The sequence below is a fragment of the Neomonachus schauinslandi genome, chromosome 9 (genome assembly GCF_002201575.2).
Source record: "Neomonachus schauinslandi chromosome 9, ASM220157v2, whole genome shotgun sequence".
Lineage (NCBI taxonomy): Eukaryota > Metazoa > Chordata > Mammalia > Carnivora > Phocidae > Neomonachus > Neomonachus schauinslandi.
This window is the reverse complement of record NC_058411.1, coordinates 31,117,842-31,138,337: the sequence shown is the minus strand read 5'-3', so window position 1 is coordinate 31,138,337 and position 20,496 is coordinate 31,117,842. Positions and strand designations below refer to the sequence as shown.

Here is a 20,496-nt window from a genome sequence, read left to right as displayed (position 1 = left end):
AATAAAGTATTGCTTGTTATTACCTCTAAGTCAAATGAATTAGGAAAGGGGAAGCCTATATGCCACTGGAAAAATGGTAGATTATTGGAGATTGTTTGCTGAATTTTTATCCAAGTATCTGGGGTTTCATTTGTTATTCTTGTGAAGGAGGGGCTTAGAAGCCCCTTCTTGCGTGCTTCTAATGATGTTAGAGAGAAGTAATGATGACTGTTGCCCTGTGCTAAGTGTGCTGATGTTCTGCTCCTGCATGATAATCGTAGCGTCTGCCATATGCCCTTCTTACAGAGGAGGACACTGAACTTACTCACGGTCACTGCTACAACTTAGAGGCAGGAAACTTTTGGGCAGCTTGTCTCAGTTGTCAGGACTTGAAGAACAAAGTTCACGTTTGAGTTTTCTTTATTACCTGTTCCTGACCATTAACAGCAGGTAATATAGCAGTTAAATTTGCAGTAGGAAGTATTTCCTTGAAGTAGGTTTGTTTGTAAGAAGATGGAGATGACCATTGTTGCTTGAACAGGAGTTACTCTGCACCCTAGGATATTTCATCTCTTTAATGCCTAGAGCTTTGAAGGGAGCAGTCTTATAATAAAAGAGCCATCTTTAATTTTTTAGAAAACTGTAGTTGATGCTTTCAGTACCAAAATGAACATGGTACAAGGGGGATTGAAATAAACTGTTTTAAATATTATAAGCTTTTAAATTATTGGCTTATATTTCATCAGACGAAATAATTTATTTATTTATTTTTTATTTTATTTTATTGAGAGAGACAGAGAGAGAGCATGAGAGAGAGGAGGGTCAGAGAGAGAAGCAGACCCCCTGCTGAGCAGGGAGCCCGATGCGGGACTCGATCCTGGGACTCCAGGATCATGACCTGAGCCGAAGGCAGTCGCTTAACCGACTGAGCTACCCAGGCGCCCCCAGACGAAATAATATATTGATTATTTCTGTGAGCAAGGAAAGAAAAACCATTTAACTATGTTGGTGTCTGCCAAGAAAATTCAACTGGTTTCAAAGCTTTACACTGATAGTGAATGGCATTGAATACAAGCTGTTTTAATTAATACATCTGGTCAGTCCTTTGGCTCAGTCAGGTTGCAGCTGTGAGACCATAGAATGAACGTAAAACCAATGGCATTGCATAGTTCATGCCTCTCTTGAGCAAATATGTCATTTCTCTGACAGAAACTATTGCTCTGGGTACTCCGTTTTCATCTTGAACCACACTTGGAATTTGTAGTTCTTCATTCAAATACATCCTTATAGTGACTTACCATAAGCAAAGGAGAGAACCTGTCAGCATTTTAACTTTGACATATACACAGTTTTGAGATTGAATACCAAGTTGTGAAACTGTGAAAAAATATAGCTATGCAAATAACATGGAGCCACATCTCTAGTGCTTGAAATAAATCAGATTGCATCTAAAATAATTTAGGTAATTAAGAAATTTTTAGAAAATAAAAATGGAAACCACAAGCTGTGACAGTGCTGCTTATCTTTTTGACAACTGATTCTTTTTGTCATTACAAGTGTTACCTCTGTAGTATTAGTCATCCTGAGAAGGTTAGTAGACATTTACCTAGCTCATAAAAGTTATGGAGGATGAACAATCTTTGTATTGCTTTGTTGAAGATTGAAGTAGTGACTGAACAAGATTCTGAGCTCCTTGGGGAAAAAAAAATAGATGTCATTTAAGATATTTGCATTAATGAGACAAATGACAGCATTGCTTCACATTTACTATAATGGAATCCCATTATGGTTCTTTATTATATGTACTTGAATACCCCTTGAGCTAAAGCATAAATTCCAAAGCATCTAACCACTGAAAATTCTTGATATGGTTACACTTGTAAGGAATATGTTAGGCCTATTTCCCAGGCCTAAAGAGGTTCCACTGCATTTGTGTATCTGTTGATATTAGAGCCAGTGAAATGGGCGGGGGTACCAAGTCCCTAGTCCCTTGCATGGTACTAGGCATTTAATTCATTCTTTCAATAAATATTTAGGGAGAATTTGTTATATGCCAGTTTCTGTCCTATAAACTGCTGAGCGTTGAGCAGTAAATTAAAAACGAAAACCCATTCCCTCACAGAACAGAATTTTGGGGTAAGGACAAACATAGTGTTCAGTGGATGTTTAACCTCATTTGGTAAATAAATGTGCTTTACTTAATTTCAAAAGGAACTAGAACATAATGCAGTAATTTTAGCTTTCATTGTCTTTCCTCCAAGGAGGTTTTATAAAACCAGATGATTTACTCATGTTTACCTTGATCTTTTCTTATATTTTCTCAAATTCTTTGTTTCAAAATTGTTTATGGTATTATAATACAGATCTCATGTTTACACTGGAGGTCAGGGTTTTCCAGGCTTTTGCGTTTCACAGATCAGTAATATTTTTGAAATTAGGGAAAATTGACACAAGATTGCTTTTAATTTTGCCAAGTAAGGAAACTAAAAATGAAAACTATTGTCACCATCATTTTTTAAAAGAAAGGACATTTTAAGATGAAAAAACAGGTAGGACATAATCTCAGAATGAAGAATAGCCTTCTACATTGAAGAAATAAAACCGTAGGAAAAGCTTGGTACATTGTCCTTCTCCTACTTTGCCATGGACCTTTAGAAACTGTCAATAGAGAACAATTATAACTAATTATAATTTTGGTTTTTCTCTTGTTGTTTAGGGATTCTGCTGGCTCACACTATTTAAAGAGGCAGTGTGATTGAATGTTACCTTTCTTCAGAGGTAGATTTTGTATAAGGAATTGTATATATTGTGCCATGTGATGAACATTGTCTTGGAATGTACAGGGCAACAGAGTACATTGTCAAATCTAATCATGTCCCTCCCACTAACTAGCCTACCCATGGGATCTTGAGCAAATTATTTCTCACCTTTGGCCTTTGATTCTTCATCTGTATATTGAAAGAAGATCATTTTTTACATTTTCTTCCAGTTCTTAAACTTGGATTCTGTGTTGATAACTTTGGTAGCTAGTATCCCTCTTATTAATCTGAAGATTAGTAAAATAAAAGAAAATAAAAATAATTTTTACTGTGTCTTTCTAGAAATTTGGATCAGGCAGCATTTTAGGAGAATTATTTTTTTACTTCATGGATTTGAAAGTTTTTTTCTTAATGCCCATAGATGTCTAAGTTATTCTGGATGGCATGTATCCCTCAGATATTTTGCATGGTACTACTTCACCTGCAACTTAATTTTGTAGAATGCAAGCCTCAAGAACTCACCTCTGCTCCTGTTTTTTAAATCTTGTCTTTATAGTACTTCACGTGACACCAATGTAGAATATTCTAAAGCACTTGGTCAGTGCCTAGTGAATTTGTGGATTGGTCCAGAATTGTGAATACTACTGGTTTTTCCATGCAGTCATTGACATAAAATTGTGAGGAATGACTTTAAAGGAATGTCTGAATGACAGATGAATTGTTTAAGAAAGAATTTTGGAAGTGCCTTTTAGTATTATACATAGACTCTGAGCTTGGTTTCAAAGAGCTGCCATGAAGAAGCTTTGTTACAATTGAATAGTTCTAAAATGAATCCTTTCAGGGCTCCTGGCAGAGTAAATTAGTACCCAGGTAATTTTTTATAGATATGTAATTTTGTAGAGTAAAAGGCACCTATCTTAATGCAGTTTGATGAACTTTGACAGATGTATACAAATGTCCGTCATGTCCCAGTCAAGATTTAGAACAGTCCCATCATCCTAACAAAAATAACCTGGTGCCATTTTCTAGTTAATGTTAATCTCTCCTGCCACTATGTTCTCACACTAACCCCTTCTGCTGGAGGCAGCCACTGTTCTGATTTCTTTTGCCAAGGGTTAGTTTGGACTGCTTTTAAACTTCATATAAATGGACTCGGACAGTAAGTAACTCTTTTGTGTAAGGCTTCTTTCATTTAAACATCAGAATAATGTTTTTGAACTTCATCAGGTTGCTGTCTATAGCAGTAGTTTATTCCTTTTTGTTACTGAGTAGTATTCCATTGTATGAGTATACCACAGTTTGTTTATACATTCTCCTCTTGATGGACATCTGATCAAATTGTGCCTCTTATTGATAAAGCTCCTATGAACATTCTTGTACAAGTGTTTTTGTGAACATACATTTTTATTTCTCTTGGAAAATACCAAAAGTGGAATTGCTGATAAGAGAATAACTTATCAGATTATTCTTGATAGCAGAATAACTTGATAAGAGACTAATAGTTTTCCAAAGTGGTTGTACCATTTCATGGTCCCAGCAGCAATGCATGAGAGCTCCACTTGCTGTGTATCTTTGCCATCATTTAGTGTCGTCAGTCTTTAATCTGAGCCATTCTAGTGGGTGTAAGGAAGTATCTTATAGTTTAGATTTGCATTTTCCTGGTGAGTAAAGATGCTGAGCATCTTTTCATGGGCGTATTGGACATTCATATATCTTTGGTGAAGTACCTATTCAATATTTTACCCATTTTTTGTTGCGTGGGTTTTTTGTTTGTTTTTGCCTCTTACTGAGTTGTGAAAGTTGTGGAAGTTCTTTATATTTCACAAGCCCTTTATCAGTATCTTAGGTTGGGTTACCCAGAAAACAGACTCTGAGAAGGAGATTTGCATGCAGGAAGTTTATTGGGGAGTGCTCTTGGGAATAACACCTGGGAAAGAATGAGTAGAATTAAGCAGATGGAGAAGTTGAATTGTAATTCGGTACAGTAGAGGCCTCAGCTCACCTGGCTCTGAAGCTGGATGGCTCTTCAGAGATATCCGGAATTGAGGCAAGAGGACCTGGCTTTGTACCTCCTTCCAGACAACCCAGGGGACTAGTCATGGGATGTGAACTGCCCTGCGAGAGGAAATATAGCCTTAGGTTAGTCAGTATCCTTTGGCCCAAAGTAAGGTCCTCAGAGAGACTCAGCTGTGAGCCATCAGTAGGCAACACTCCCAGCAGCTAGGGAAACAGGTGTCTCCAACCTGGAGGAGATGGACGTGGGCAGTGTTACCAGCATCCACTACAGATATATGTGTTGTGGATATTTTCTTCCAGTATGTAGCTTGTCCATTTTCTTAGTGAATCAGCAAGTGTTTTAAATTCTTTTTTTTTTTTCCTGAAGATTCCATTTATTTATTTGCCAGAGAGAGAGGGAGAGTACAAGCAGGGGGAGTGGCAGGCAGAGGGAGAAGCAGGCTCCCCGCTAAGCAAGGAGCCCGATGCGGGACTCGATCCCAGGACCCTGAGATCATGACCCGAGCCGAAGGCAGACGCCCAACCATCTGAGCCACCCAGGCGCCCCTGTTTTACAGTCAGTTTTTTTTTTATTATGTTCATCACCATACATTACATCATTAATTTTTGATGTAGTGTTCCATGATTCATTGTTTGCGTATAACACCCGGTGCTCCAAGAACGTGCCCTCTTTAATACCCATCACCAGGCTAACCCATCCTCCCACTCCCCTCCCCTCTAGAACCCTCAGTTTGTTTTTCAGAGTCCATCGTCTCTTATGGTTCATCTCAGGCGCCCCTGTTTTAAATTCTTTTTGTGTGCGTATCCCTGCTAAGAAATTTTGCCAACATCAAGATTGCAAAAATATTCTTCCTTCTAGAAGTTTTTGTGTTCTAGATTTTATATTAAAGTATAATCCATCAAGAATTAATTTATGTGTATGATGTGAGCTGCCACCCCAGTAATTCTTGAGGGTGCTCAGCTCTTTTCTCTTTTAAGTACACCCCTTTCATCACTTCTCATCTTCCCTTAATTTGCAATGCAGGGGCATCTTTCATTTCCATTTCCCAGAGTAGAGCATAGTCATAGTCAAAATGCTGATAGGACAATTTTCTTCCCTAGCAATTTATTCATTAGTTTGAATTGTGGAGTTCTGAAACCAAGTCCCTACAATGAAATGGTATGCTCAGTCCAGTTCAGTTTACCATTATTTTTGTCCTTCCTCGGGAGTAAAACTTTACATTCATGAATTTTTTTAAAGCAAAGGTGACTTTTATGAATTCATTAGAGAAAATGAGGAGAAGACTAAGTCATATACCATGTCCCCTTCTACACAGAATAGAGCTGTTTTTCCATCTCGTGTTCTCCATGCTCTGACAGTTCATCTCAAATGAATGCCGTGATTAACAGTGCTTTGATGAGTTTGGTAACTTGTAAACGACAAAAGCTCTTAGAATAGCTCAGGATTAAATATTAAAATAGTAACACCAAAAGAAATAAAATAGTAACACCAGTTGTTTGGTGTAATTTTTCCAAAATGCTTCAATCACTTTCTCGTTGCCTCCTATATAAGACATGTAGAAGTATTTATTTTACAGAAGAAAAGCTAAAGTACTGAATTATTAACCAGTTTGGACATGGAGCCAGTTCTACCTCCCAAGCCAGTGCCCCCAACTGCTGGATGCATTCAGAATACTCTATTTATAAGTAGCTAATAATGGCCATCCTGAATGTATGAAGGACTGACCTGGCCTGTGTGCTAGGGAGTGGGGGCTTCTCCTCTTGCTATATGGCAAGTATTAGTTGGTGCTGACTTTGCAACTGTAGTTTCTCCATTTTCACTAGAGACACGATGAGATATAGATTCCTTTCTTCCTCCCAAACGAGGGGGTGGTAATGCTTCAACCAGCCTGTCAGCTAAGAACCCATTTTCCTATAGAGACAGTGTATATGTATGTATGTATGTGTATGTTATATATTTATTCCCCTAGCCTCAGAGTCACAAGTGCAGTAGTATGTCAGAGATAATACAGCCACTGTTATTTTTGCTAACCTCATAAAGGAAACTAAAATAGAAAAGTGAAGTACATGACATTCCATTAATTAGTGAAACTTTTTCTTAAGTAATGTACATAATTTCCTCCTTTTAGTTTTTAAGGACATTTTTCATACTGCTAAGACTCCAGGAAGCCGTATAGGGTACACCACTGCCTCAAGAAATTTTGAAATGGGGGTGCCTGGGTGGCTCAGTCATTAAACATCTGCCTTCAGCTCAGGTCATGATCCCAGGGTCTTGGGATTGAGCCCCACATCGGGCTCCCTGCTCAGCAGGAAGCCTGCTTCTCCCTCTCCTGCTCCCCCTACTTGTGTTCCCTCTTTTGCTGTGTCTCTCTCTGTCAAATAAATAAATAAAATCTTAAAAAAAAAAAAAGAAATTTTGAAATGTAATCTTTTATATCTTGTATGTCAGGAGGCAGTCTCTCAAAGAAATTTGGGTAGTAAGAAAAAAATTGAGATTAGGTTGGATTAAAACCGTAGATCATTTATGGCATAGATTGTGATGATGGTTTCACAGATATATGTTTATCTCCATACACGTCAAGTTGTATACATTAAACATCCTACAGCTTTTGGTATTTCAGTCATACCTCAGTAAAGCAGTTTTTAAAGACATCCGTAGAACATTTTAGTACTGAATTAATTAAGCACATTTTTTTATTGTATGAGTAATACATGTTCATTGTAGCTCAGTTACAAATATGTTTTTATAAGTTGTATATTACATATTATGTTTATATATTATAAAGTCAAAAATTTGTTAATGTTTGATTTACACTTGTTCTACTTACGTGTATACTTTTTATTACAAATATGATTTGTAATAAAATTATCAGTGCATATGGTTTGCCACCAGCTTTTTCCTCATAGTAGTGCATCATGACTTTCTGTATCCATGAATAGACCTGAATCATATAATGGCGCGGTGTTGTACTGTGATGAAGTATTATGGTTTACTCAATCAAACTCCTTGTTTGAACATTTAGGATATTTTCAGGTTTGCACTCTTAGTGCGGTGATCATCTTTGCATAGTTCTTTCTTAGGATGAATTTCTAGAAGTGAAATTGCTGGATCAAAGAATTCACATTTTTGAGGCTTCAAATTGAAATCACCAAATAGCAGTCCAGATAGGTTGTAGCAATTTACATTTCTCCCCGCATCGGACAAGTGTGCTCTTTTCTCCCATCATGGATAATAGACAAGTTTTCCCACATCATTGCCAATCTGGCAAATTTGTAAGTGGCATCTCCCTGTTTTTTTTTAATTGGCATTAATTCTTCATGAAGCTGACCCTGTTTCATGTTCATTGGCTATTGTAGATTTTGGTCTCACAAATGAACAGCTCATGGTCTTGATTACAGATACCTCAGAAACTTTTTCTCATTCAGTCATCAATCTTTTCATCAGTTTCTTGTGTTTCCTTTCCAGGAGCGGCTAAAGCTGGTGACTGTTTTGGGTGCTGGCCTTCTCTGTGGAACTGCACTGGCGGTCATCGTGCCCGAAGGAGTACACGCACTTTATGAAGATATTCTTGAGGGTGAGAAAGAAGAGGGTCTGCTTTGAGATATGTTGTTGACATAGAGGGTTGAAAGGAGAAGCCTAGTGGGTTTTTTTCCTGAACATACTTCATATTTGCCATGGAATTCTACCCTGGGAAGAGTTCTTAAAACATATCTTCTGACATCTTTGACATTGAACACATCCTTAGCAGTTTGTGAATTGAATCCCCAATTCATGAATACCACGTAAGATTTATTTGCAGTAATGCATGAATTCCAGTCTAAGTATGACAGTCCTTTTTTAAAGCCCACTTAAAAACTTCCCAAATTCTACATGATAGTAATTGTATTTTTAGTGTTCTTTAATTGAAAAAATAAACAGATTATACACATTTGGATTCAAGGAGTCTTTACAGTAAACTTGTAGGTATTTGGTGGGGATCTCTGCAGTAAAGGAGAGCCAAAAAAGTGAAAGAAGTCTTTCCTGACCCTAAGAACAATGAGCAGAGAACGAAGAGTATAGGTATATGAGAGTAAATACTGGGCAGGCAGCTTGGGTCACTCACCTGCTAGACAGTTTGGTCCTCACACCTGGAAACATACTTGATTTAGAATTGTGACTCAGCAAAATCAGATTACTGCTTGTCACGCAACTTCAGACACCTGTGAAGGGGCGCCTGGGTGGCTCAGTTGGTTAAGCAACTGCCTTCGGCTCAGGTCATGATCCTGGAGTCCCAGGATCGAGTCCCACATCGGGCTCCCTGCTCAGCAGGGAGTCTGCTTCTCCCTCTGACCCTCCCCCCTCTCATGCTCTCTCTCTCTCATTCTCTCTCTCAAATAAATAAATAAAATCTTCAAAAAAAAAAAGACACCTGTGAAGGATCGAAATCACAACTATTACGTTGTTGAGTGGAATCTTCAAGTGCCAGTACTCAACTGGACTTTAAGAGTAGTATAGAAAGGTAGGCACTTTCCAAATTTCATACTAGATACAATATAATAAGCAGCTTTTCAGATCTCAGTCAAGGAAAAAAGCTGTGTCCTTTATCCAGAGTGATGATGCTCTCCTCCCTGGGGTGTCAATATAGGCATAATGAATGTTGTCAATATAGGCATAATGAATGGTGTTGGGTAGGCAAAGAGTGGTGGCAGATGTTATATATGAGGATTGTGGGGGTCTTATTGCAAAATAGGAGAGAGGATGAAGACTGGTCAAATTTAGGGGGGAGATAATAAATCAGGAGTCCAGGGCAGTGGTTTCTGCTCTTTTTGATCACACATCCTATTGGGGGGGAAAAATAAGCATGCACTATTGCACTGATTTATGTATGCATTATAAAACACAAACCTAAAATAGAAAATTTTGAAGTATGAGGTTTAAAGTAAATTTGTATAGAAGACCAATACAGTTGACCTTTGAACAACACAGGTTTGAACTATGTGGGTCCACTTAATATGTGGCTTTTTTTTTTGATACAGTACTATAAATGTGTTTCCTCTTCCTTAATCTTTTCTCTGGCTTACTTTATTGTAAGAATGTAGTATGTAATATGTAGAACATACAAAATATGCATTAAAAGACTATGTTATCAGTAAGGCATCTGGTCAACGGTAGGCTATTAATAGTTAAGTTTTTGAGGAGTCACAAGCTATATGCGGGTTTTCAACAGCGCAAGGGGTCAGCACCCTAACCCCCCATGTTTTTCAAGCATCACCTGTATTTTCTTTCGTATCCCAGTGGATCATCTTGAATTTTTCTGATGTGTGATTATTTCAGTGCAGAGATCACTATTCTGGTATACTAGAAAACTTTCAGATCATGACCAAATAGACAAAAATTTTTTTCCTTGACCTTGTAGCTAAGAAAGAATTATGAGTCGCAGTTGTTTTCCTTAAAAAGTTCCTTTTTTAGGGGTGCAGTTTAAAAGTTTTCTGGTCCCTAACCTAGACTACAAAATCAGAATCTCAAGAGAAGGGACCTGGGAATATCTATTTTTAACAGGTTTTCATCTGATTCTTACTAGAAAGTTTGGGAAACACTTCGGTAAAGGAAAAAAAAAGTTTTTCAGGTATATTTTTTGGGTTTTTTTAAATAGCAGTTTTATTAAGATATAATTGACATACCAGATTTCAGGTATAGTTTTAAGCTTAAATTTAGCTATCATGTTGTCGAGTTGCATTCCTTTATTTTCAGTGTTCTTGATTTGGGGCCCAAAATAATTTTGTGGATTCATTTGAAAGCAGATACAATGTGCTTTTTAAACCTGCTTTTCTAAAAAGTAAGCATTCTAGTCTCTTTAGCCTTTCATCATGGATTAGTCTCCAGCCCTAAACCGTCATTTCAATTAAGAAAGGTATTTTCATTTATATATTTTACATTCACTCTTCTTGGTGTACACGTCCTTGAGTTTTGACAGATGCATAGTCATGTTATCACCAGTGTAATCAAAATACAGAACAGTGCCATCACCCAAAAACCATTCCCTCATGCTGCCCTTCTGTAATCATACCCTTCCTCCACCCCCGACCTCTGGCAACCATAGATCTCTTCCCTCTCCCTATAGTTTTGCCTTTTCAGAATGTCATATAAGTGAAATTGTGCAGCCTTTTGGTCTGGCTTCTTTTGCTTAGCCTAATGCATTTGAGAGCCATCATGTTGTGCTGTGTATCTATCGCTGGTCTGTTGTGCCTTTTTATTTCTGAGTAGTATTCCATTGTTTGGATGAACCGTAGTTTGTTTTTTCCTTCACCTTTTCCTTTCCTTTTTCTTTCCTTCCTTTAAAGACATATTGGTTTTGGGGGCGCCTGGGTGGCTCAGTCGTTAAGTATAATAAAAAATAAAAATTTAAAAAAAGACATTGGTTTTTTTCAGTTTGGGTGGAAATATGAATAAAGTCACTATAAACATTTGTATACAGGTTTTTGTGTGAACATGAGTTTTTATTTTTCTTGTGTAATTACTTATAAGTAGAATGGTTGGATCATATGGTAAGTGTATGTTTAACTTCAGAAATTACCAAACTCTTTTTCTAAGTAGCTGTACCATTTTGCATTCCCAGCAATAATGGATGAGAGTTCAGTTGCTTCCCTTTCTTGTCAGCACTTGGTGCTATTTATTTTGGGTTTTTTTTTAAGATTTTTTTTTTTTTAATTTATTTGACAGAGAGAGACACAGCGAGAGAGGGAACACAAGTAGGGGGAGTGGGAGAGGGAGAAGCAGGCTTCCTGCCGAGCAGGGAGCCCGATGCGGGGCTCGATCCCAAGATCCTGGGATCATGACCTGAGCCGAAGGCAGACATTTAACGACTGAGCCACCCAGGTGCCCCTTGTTTGGTTTTTTTATTTTTAGCCATTCTAATAGGTAGGTAATGCTATCCCAGTGTGGTTTTAATTTGCAATTCCCTAATGGTTAATGATGTTAAACATCTTTTCATATGCTTGTTTGCCATTAGTATGTGTTCTTTGATGATTCAAATTTTCGCCTATTTTTTGAGTTTTCTTATTATTGAGTTTTGAGGGTTCTTTACATGTTCTGGATACAAGTTACTATTTTTTTGCTTTTTGTTTTTAAGTAAGCTCTAGGCCCAACATGGGGCTTGAACTCATGACCCCAGCATCAAGGGTTGCATGCTGTACCAACTGAGCCAGACAGGGGCCCCCTGGATACAAGTCTTTTTTTTTTTTTTTTTTTTTTAAGATTATTTATTTGAGAGAGAGAGAGACAGAGAGAGTGAGCATGAGCAGGGGGAGGGGCAGAGGGAGAGGGAGAGAGAAGAGACTCCTGAAGCAGACTCCCCAATGAGCGTGGAGCCTGACATGGGGCTCAATCCCAGGACCCTGAGATCATGACCTGAGCTGAAATCAGGCGTCAGCCGCTTATCTGACTGAGCCACTCTGGCCACCCCTGGATACAAGTCTTATCAGATAGGTGATCTACAAATATTTTCTCCTAGTCTTTGGCTTATCTTTTCAGTCTCTTAACAGTATCATTGACAGAGTAGTTTTTAATTTTGATAAACTCCAATTTATCAATTCTTTCTTTCATGAATTGTGCTTTGGGGTCATACCTAAAATCCCTTTGCTGAACCCAAGTTCACAAATGTTTTCTCTTTTGTTTTCCTCTAGAAGTTTTGTAATTTTAGGTTTTACACTTAGTATGTGTTAACTCAACAAAATTGAGTTAATTTTGTATCTGATGTAAGGTTCATTTTTTTGGGATATGGATGGATGTCCAATAGTTCCAACACCCTTTGTTGAAAAGATTAATTACCTTTGCACCTTTGTCAAAAATCAATTGACCACATTTGTGTTGTCTATTTCTAGACTCTCTATTCTGTTCAGTTGATCTACATGTCTGTCCTTTGCCAATACAACCTTGTGTTTTTGTTTTTTCTTTTTAAGATTTTATTTATTTATTGGAGAGAGTTGAGTGAGTGAGAGCACGAGCTCGGGGAGGAGCAGAGGGAGAAGGAGAAGCAGACTCCCCACTGAGCAGGGATCCTGACGAAGGGCTCAATCCCAGGGCTCCGGGATCATGACCTGAACTGAAGGCAGACGCTTAACTGACTAAGCCATCCAGGCACCCCCAGTACAACCTTGTCTTGATGACTGTAGCTTTATAGCAAATCTTGACATCAGATGGTGAAGTCCTTCTAACTTCATTTTTATTTTTCAAAATTATTTTGGTTAAACTAGTTCCTTTGCCTTTCTATAAAAACTTTAGAATCAGCTTGTCAATGTCTACACAAAAAATCATGCTGAGACTCTGATTGAGTTGAATCTGTAGATTAATTTGGGGAGAATTGACATCTTGAAAATACTGTATTTTCCAATCCATGAATATAAATCTCCATTTTTTTAGGTCTTTGATTTCTTTTATCAGTGCTATAGTTTTTAAATTTTTTTGATTTTAATTTTTATTTCTTTTTAAGTAACTTCCATGCCCAACAATGAGGCTCAAACTCACAGCTCCAAGATCAAGAGTCCTATGCTCCACTGACTGAGCCAGCTAGGCACCCCCAGTGTTGTAGTTTTTAGCATACAGATCTATAGATATTCTGTTATATTTATACCTAAATATTTCCTGTTTTTAGTGTGATTGTAAATGATACTTTAAAAATATTTCAATTTCCAGTATTCTAGTATATAGAAATTTGCTAAACTCACTTGTTATAGGAGCTTTTTGTAGATTCCTTGTGATTTGCTACACAATCATATCATCTATGAATATAGACAGTTTAATGCTTTCTTTTCCGGAGACACTTTCATGTTTTCTTTTCCAATATGCTTTAAAATTTTTTTTCCGGGCGCCTGGGTGGCTCAGTTGGTTAAGCGTCTGCCTTTGGCTCAGGTCATGATCCCGGGGTCCTGGGATCGAGTCCTACATCACGCTCCCCTTGCTCTGCGGGGAGTCTGCTTCTCCCTTTGCCTCTGCCTGAGCTCCCCCTGCTTGTGCTCTCTCTCTCTCTTTTCAAATAAATAAATAAAATCTTTTAAAAAAATAAAATAAAAATTTTTTTCCTTTCCTTATTGCACTGGTTAGACCATCTAGTATGAGGTTGATTAGGAATGAAAATAGTCAGCCTTGCCTTATTGTCACTCAGTCTTTCACCATTAAGTATAATGTTAGCTGTAGATTTTTTTTTTAATTTATTCATTCGAGATAGAGAGCATGAGCAGGGGTAGAAGCAGAGGGAGGGGGAGAAGCAGACTCCCCACTGAGCAGGGAGCCCGATGCGGGGTTCCATCCCAGGACCCTGGGATCATGACCTGAGCGAAAGGCAGACGCTTAACCATCTGAGCCACCCAGGTGCCCCAGCTGTAGATTTTTTAAAGATTCCCTCTTCAGGTTAAGGAAGTTTCCTTTTATTCCTGGTTTGCTGAGAGTTTTGTTTTGTTTTGTTTTGTTTTGTTTTTTAAAGATTTTATTTATTTATTTGAGACAGAGAGAATGAGAGAGAGAGAGAGCACATGAGAGGGGGGAGGGTCAGAGGCAGAAGCAGGCTCCCTGCCGAGCAGGGAGCCCGATGCGGGACTCGATCCAGGGACTCCAGGATCATGACCTGAGCTGAAGGCAGTCGCTTAACCAACTGAGCCACCCAGGCGCCCCTTGCTGAGAGTTTTTATCTAGTCTGTTAATGTGGTGAATTAAAGTGACATTCAAATATTGAACTAGATTTGCATATGCCACCCCCATTGATTGTTAGGGATTGTCATCACTGGATTCAGTTTGCTAACATCCTGTTGAAGATATTTGTATCTCTGTTCATGAGGAGTATTGGCCTGTGGTTTTCCTTTCTTACAATGTCTTTTTATGGCTTTGTTAGAGTAGTGCTGACCTCTTAGGGTTGGAAAGTGTTCCCTCTTCTACATTCTGGAAGAGACTGTATAGAACCAGTGAAACCATCTGGGCCTGGAGTTTTCTATGTTGGAAGGTTTTTAGCTATGAATTCAATTTCTTTAATAGATATAAAATTATTCAAGTTACCTGTTTCTTCTAAGTTGAAGAATTTATAGTAAGAGTTGTTCATGGTAATCTTTTATTATCCTTTTAATATCTACAGTAATGTCTTCTTTTAAAATTTTTTTCCCAAAGAATCATGTTTGATTTCATTTTTTTTCTGCTTTGTATTTTTTGATTTCTATTTGGCTTTATCCATATTAAAGCTTTTTGGTCAGGTGCCTACACATTTAGGGTTGCTATGTCTTTTGGTGAATTGACCTTTTTCATTATTATGTAATGTCCCTATTTATTCCTGGTAATATTTCTTGTTCTCAAGTCTATTTTATTTGGTATTAACATAGCCACTCCAGTTTCCTTTTGATTAGTGTTTACTTGATAGATCTTTTTTCATCCTTTTACTTTTAACCTATGTCATTCACTATATTTAAATTGGATTTCTTGTAAACAGCATATAGTGAATCATATTTTTAAAATCCCATTTGACAATCTCTCTGTCTTCTAATTCGTATATTTAGACCGGAGGTCAGCAAAGTTTTTCTGTAACTTAGACAATAAATATTTCAGACTTTGTGAACTATGTGGACTCTGTTGATACTGTTCAATTCTGTCATTGTAACCAACAGTACTGATTCTTTCCTTTGTGATCATCAGTCCTCTAGTGAGCCATCCAGTGAACTTACTGTTTCAGATATTATCTTTTTCAATTTTGAAATTTCTACTTGGTTTCTTTGTATAGTTTCTATTTCTTCAAGTGACACTTATTCATTTGAAGTGTTTTTACCTTTACCCCAGAGCACATAGTTATTTTTTTAATCTTTTATTTTTTTTAAGATTTTTATTTATTTATTTGACAGAGAGATAGAGCACAAGTAGGCAGAGCGAGAAGCAGGCTCTCCGCTGAGCAGGGAGCCCGATGCGGGACTCGATCCCAGGACCCTGGGATCATGACCTGAGCCGAAGGCAGACGCTTAACGACTGAGCCACCCAGGTGCCCCGAGAGCACATAGTTATGATAACTGATTTAAAGTCTTGAGTATTCCAGTATCTGATTTGCTTTGGGATTGGATTGATTCTTTTTTCCCTTCATGATTGGTGAAATTTTTCTTTTCTTTTTTTTTTTAAGCTTTTATTTATGAGAGAGAGAGCACAAGCAGGGGGGCGGGACAGAGGGAGAAGCAGATTCCCCACTGAGCAGGGAGCCCGATGCGGGACTCAATCCCAGGACCCCGGAATCATGACCTGAGCCCAAGGCAGATGCTTAACTGACTGAGCCACCCAGGTGCCCCAATTTTTCTGTTTCTTTGTATGTCAAGCAAGTTTGGGTTGTATCCTGTACATTTTTAATAATATATTTTGGAACTTTGGGTCCTTTCAAAATCCTCTAGAGAATATTTACTTCTTTTGTTTTAGCAGTCACTAGCCTGGTTGGTTTCAGACTGCCAGTTCTGTGGTGTCTTTTTGTGTGATGGTTTTAATTTTAGTTCAGTTTTCAAAGCCTTTGTAATGCTGCTTTGGGTATGTCCTATCCCTGCAGAGTTCAAGGGTAAGTCTGGGACTGGTGCCATTTATACGCACTGTTAGGGGAACCCTCCTTAGCTGTTTCCTCTCCAGTATTCTTCTCACACTCCCTGGCTCCCAGGGGACCCTTTACCTAGCCCTGTGGCCAGAAAGATGGGGTTTTTCTAGGAGTTGTAGCTGCCTGTGCTGCCATTGCACAGTTCTGGGTAACTCGGGGTGCCCTCAGGGCAAAGTGGCAGGAGAAAAGAGAGAACAAAATAACCATATCTCCCTCCCGCCCCCACCCCCGGCCCCTGTGTTCTTCCGACCACTCTGGCCAGAAAGATGGGGGTTTTTCTGGGGGTTTTCACTGCCTGTGTTGCTGCCATGCAGTTCCCCAACTGGGACTGCCTTCAAGGCCAGGCTGGGAAAGAAAAAAGGGGGTGGTTTCCTCCATAAGGACATCCCCCAGCAGCCCCTTTCCCTGGTTCTCTGGCCAGAAGGACGAGGTTTCTTTTGCAGTTTTTGCTGCCCTCTCTCCTCTTGTTACTGTTTACATTTGTAGTCCTTAGGTAGTTCTTTGGTTGTTTTGTCCAGAGTTTCTGTAGTAATCATTGTATGATTGAGGCAACACTACGTTTACTCCATCTGAGCCAGCTCCAAAAGTCCCCATCATTCTTTTTAAAAAGTAAAATATTAATACCCCACTCTGAAAAATTTTTTGAGGTAGCTTAACCATCTTAGTAACCGTAAGCTGTCTCCACATTTTCCACATCTGTCTGCACACTGGTGAGCTTAGTCACATCGCTTTCATTTCTGCTACTTTATCTTTTTCTCCGCCCCCTCTTTCTTTATTGTAGATCCAACCAGCTTTTCTCCCAACTTCAAGAAAGGAGTTTGTGTACATGTTTACTACAACCTATAGTTTAGTTCTTCTGTGGACCTTATAATTATAATTAACAGATATTTTTTCAGAGCTCGATATATCATGTTATCTGAGTGCTCTGGCACTTTAATAAGCATTATTAAATACTAATTAATGTAAAGAGGAACCTCTCATACTTTTCTCTAATTATAGCTCTAAAATCACTGGAATTAGATCAGCATTCTTGTGAGAAGACTGTCTCTACAGAAACAGGTTTTAAGAATGTAGTCTATTGGGCGCCTGGGTGGCTCAGTTGGTTAAGCGACTGCCTTCGGCTCAGGTCATGATCCTGGAGTCCCGGGATCAAGTCCCATATCGGGCTCCTTGCTCAGCAGGGGGTCTGCTTCTCCCTCTGACCCTCCCCCCTCTCATGTGCTCTCTCTCTCTCTCATTCTCTCTCTCAAATAAATAAATAAAATCTTTAAAAAAAAAAAAAAGAATGTAGTCTATTGAGGACTGCAGTGCTTGTTTACTGTGGGGCTAAATTTGAAACCACCATAATTCTTTGGGACATGAGAATTGGTATATTGAGAAAGGCAGGCTATGGGGTCAAAGACCTAAATAAAAACCTGAAGCCTATATTATTCATAATTGTTAGGATAGTCCTAACTGTTATTTGGAGTGGTTCAATATAGATTATTTCACTAAATTTCTCCATGAATGCCACATATCAGATTTTTTAGAGAAGTACAGTTATCTTATGGTTTTGTCATTTTGCTCTACATTTAAATAAAAGGAGAGGGTTAAATCTGTTATATTTAACTAACTCTTGGCCTGTCATTCATTAATAAAAATGGAGCTCTTTAAAACTCTTACACTTTATCCTCAGGATTCTGAAATATGGATGATCGTGGAATGATATCTATCTCTTCTACTTCTTATTTTGTCTGCTAAAATGTCTGATCTCTGCTTTTTTCCCCTGCCCCTTCCCCTCCCTTCCCCCAACATTGTTTATTACTCGCTATTGTTTCTGACTGATATTCAGATCAATTATATAACAAAAGATGTTTAAAAATGAATCTCCCAAATTCCATTTAATATATAACTATGTTCCTGAACATTTAGTGAGCACTTAGCATATACCAGCTATTGTGTGGAGCCCTTCACATTTATTGTCTAATCATCCCAACAGCCATCTGAGGTGGGTACTGTTTTACAGATGAGGACATGAAGCCACAAAGAGGTGGAATGACATGTCCAAGATACTCAGCTAGTAAGTGTCACGATCAGGATTTGAACACAGGCAATCTTACTCTGAAACCTCTACTTTTTTTTAAGCTTAAGTTTCCCCACAAGGAGAATTTTATTGACAGCACTAGTTTATTTTCCTCTTAAAAGCCCAGTTGCAACCAAATGAAGTGAACATACCTCAGAATTTTATTGTCTTCATAATATAACAAAATATGAAGCTTAGAACTGGATCACTTGTCCTTTTCTCTTCGTATCTTCTCCCGGTTCATACTGCTTGCATCTCTTAATAGCCAGTATTCTCTTAGATCTGCAGTTGGGCTCAACGCATTCAACCCTCAGCACAATCTTCTTTGGAGTTTTAGCCTTTTTCCAGAAAATCCACTTAGTCTGCCCACCGTAGCCACTCTTCCTGTCATAACTTTGCTTTCCCTGGGTGTAAAGAGAATCTTTGCCTTTCTTGTACTCTGTCACTTTGTGGGGTTGGTACTTACAGAAACTTTCTTGCAGAAAGTCTGGTGGGTTTTGGGACCATTCACCATGTTTGTGAGAGTACTATCAGCATGGGGAAAAAAAATGAAGCCTACGTTCTTTTTTTTAAAGATTTTTATTTTTTGACAGAGAGAGACAGCGAGAGAGGGAACACAAGCAGGGGGAGTGTGAGAGGGAGAAGCAGGCCCCCCGCTGAGCAGGGAGCCCGATGCGGGGCTCGATCCCAGGACCCTGGCATCATGACCTGAGCCAAAGGCAGATGCTCAACGACTGAGCCACCCAGGCACCCCTGAAGCCTGCATTCTTAATGATAGTCTGCTGCGTGGTGTACATCATAAGGAATTTAAAATCACCATTGTAGTGTTTATCTGCTGAAGAAATATATATATATTTTTAAGTAGTGGAGCCCAACACAGGGCTTAACTCATGACCCTGAGAGCAAGACCTGAGCCAAGATCAAGAGTCAGGCACTTAACTGACTGAGCCACCCAAGTGCCCCTGAAGAAATCTTACAATAGATTTTTTTCTTCTTAGGGGTGCCTGGGTGGATCCATCAGTTAATGGTCGGACTCTTGATTTCGGCTCAGGTCATCATCTCAGGGTTGTGGGATCAAGCCTGCATCAGATTCTGTGCCCAGTGGGGAATCTACTTGAGACTCTCTCTCCCTCCCTCTCTGTCCCTTCTCCCCCCACCCGCGCCCCCTGCATATGCCCGTGCGCACTCTCTCTCTCTCTCTCAAATAAATAAATATATCTTTGAAAAAAAGAAAAACATGGCACCGTCCATTAAGTGTCCGACTCTTGGTATCGGCTCAGGTCATGATCTCATGGGTTGAGGCATCAAGCCCAGAGTTGAGCTGGAGTCTGCCTCCACTGGGCTCAGTAGGGAGTCTGCTTAAAGATTCTCTTCTTTTGCCCCTACCCCTGCTCACATGCCTATGCACATTCTCTCTCTCTCTTTCTCAAATAAATAAATGAATCTTTAAAAAATAAATTTTTAAAAAAATTTTAAAAAGTATACTTTGATCAAAGATTCATTAATTAACATCCCTTTAAAATGTCAGCTTTAGGGGTGCCTGGATGGCCCAGTCAGTTAAGCATCTGCCTTCAGCCCAGGTCATGATCACAGGGTCCTGGGATGGAGCTCCATGTCAGGCTCCCTGCTCAGCGGGAAGTCCACTTGGCCCTCTGCCCCTCCCCCTGCTCGTGCTCTCTCCCTCTCTCTCTCAAATAAATAAATAAAATCTTAAATAAAATGCCAGCTTTATACATTTGACTGTGATCAGGTTTTTCTCTTTTACATGAGAAACAGAATACATCATCATTAAGTAGAAGCTATTCTGCCCTTCTTACTGAAAGTACCTGTTATGTGTAATGAACTATTTGTCTTTGTCAGAAAAAAAAAAACTTAATAGAGAGCTGTAAAAGTTGTAAGGTATGAGTAGAAGTTAAGAAATTAAAAACAATCAACAAAGGCCAAAAATATAAAAATTAAAACTGGAGATCACTTAAAAAAAAAAGCCAGATTACCTGAAAATTTGTTTCTTTTATAGAAGCACATGTTAATCTGAAGGAGGAGCTTCAACAAATGTCTTCAAAGGGTAAATTGATTCTCTTACCTTTAATGTAATGTATGTCTG

General features: G+C 38.7%; 1 protein-coding gene and 1 pseudogene across 4 annotated transcripts in view; one reads left to right on the top strand and one right to left on the bottom strand.

The window, feature by feature from the left end:
* Nucleotides 1-20,496, top strand: part of SLC39A9 (solute carrier family 39 member 9) — a 54,111-nt gene that overhangs the window by 10,240 nt on the left and 23,375 nt on the right. For 3 of the 4 annotated variants that reach the window (XM_044918057.1, XM_044918056.1, XM_021679743.1), the window contains exon 2: nt 8,221-8,329. In XM_044918057.1, coding sequence (XP_044773992.1) covers nt 8,221-8,329 — 109 coding nt within the window. Of the gene's footprint in view, nt 1-8,220; nt 8,330-20,409; nt 20,458-20,496 lie in introns of all 4 variants that reach the window. The other variant, XM_021679742.1, reaches the window with a different exon arrangement.
* LOC110571613 lies at nt 18,587-18,906 on the bottom strand (annotated as a pseudogene).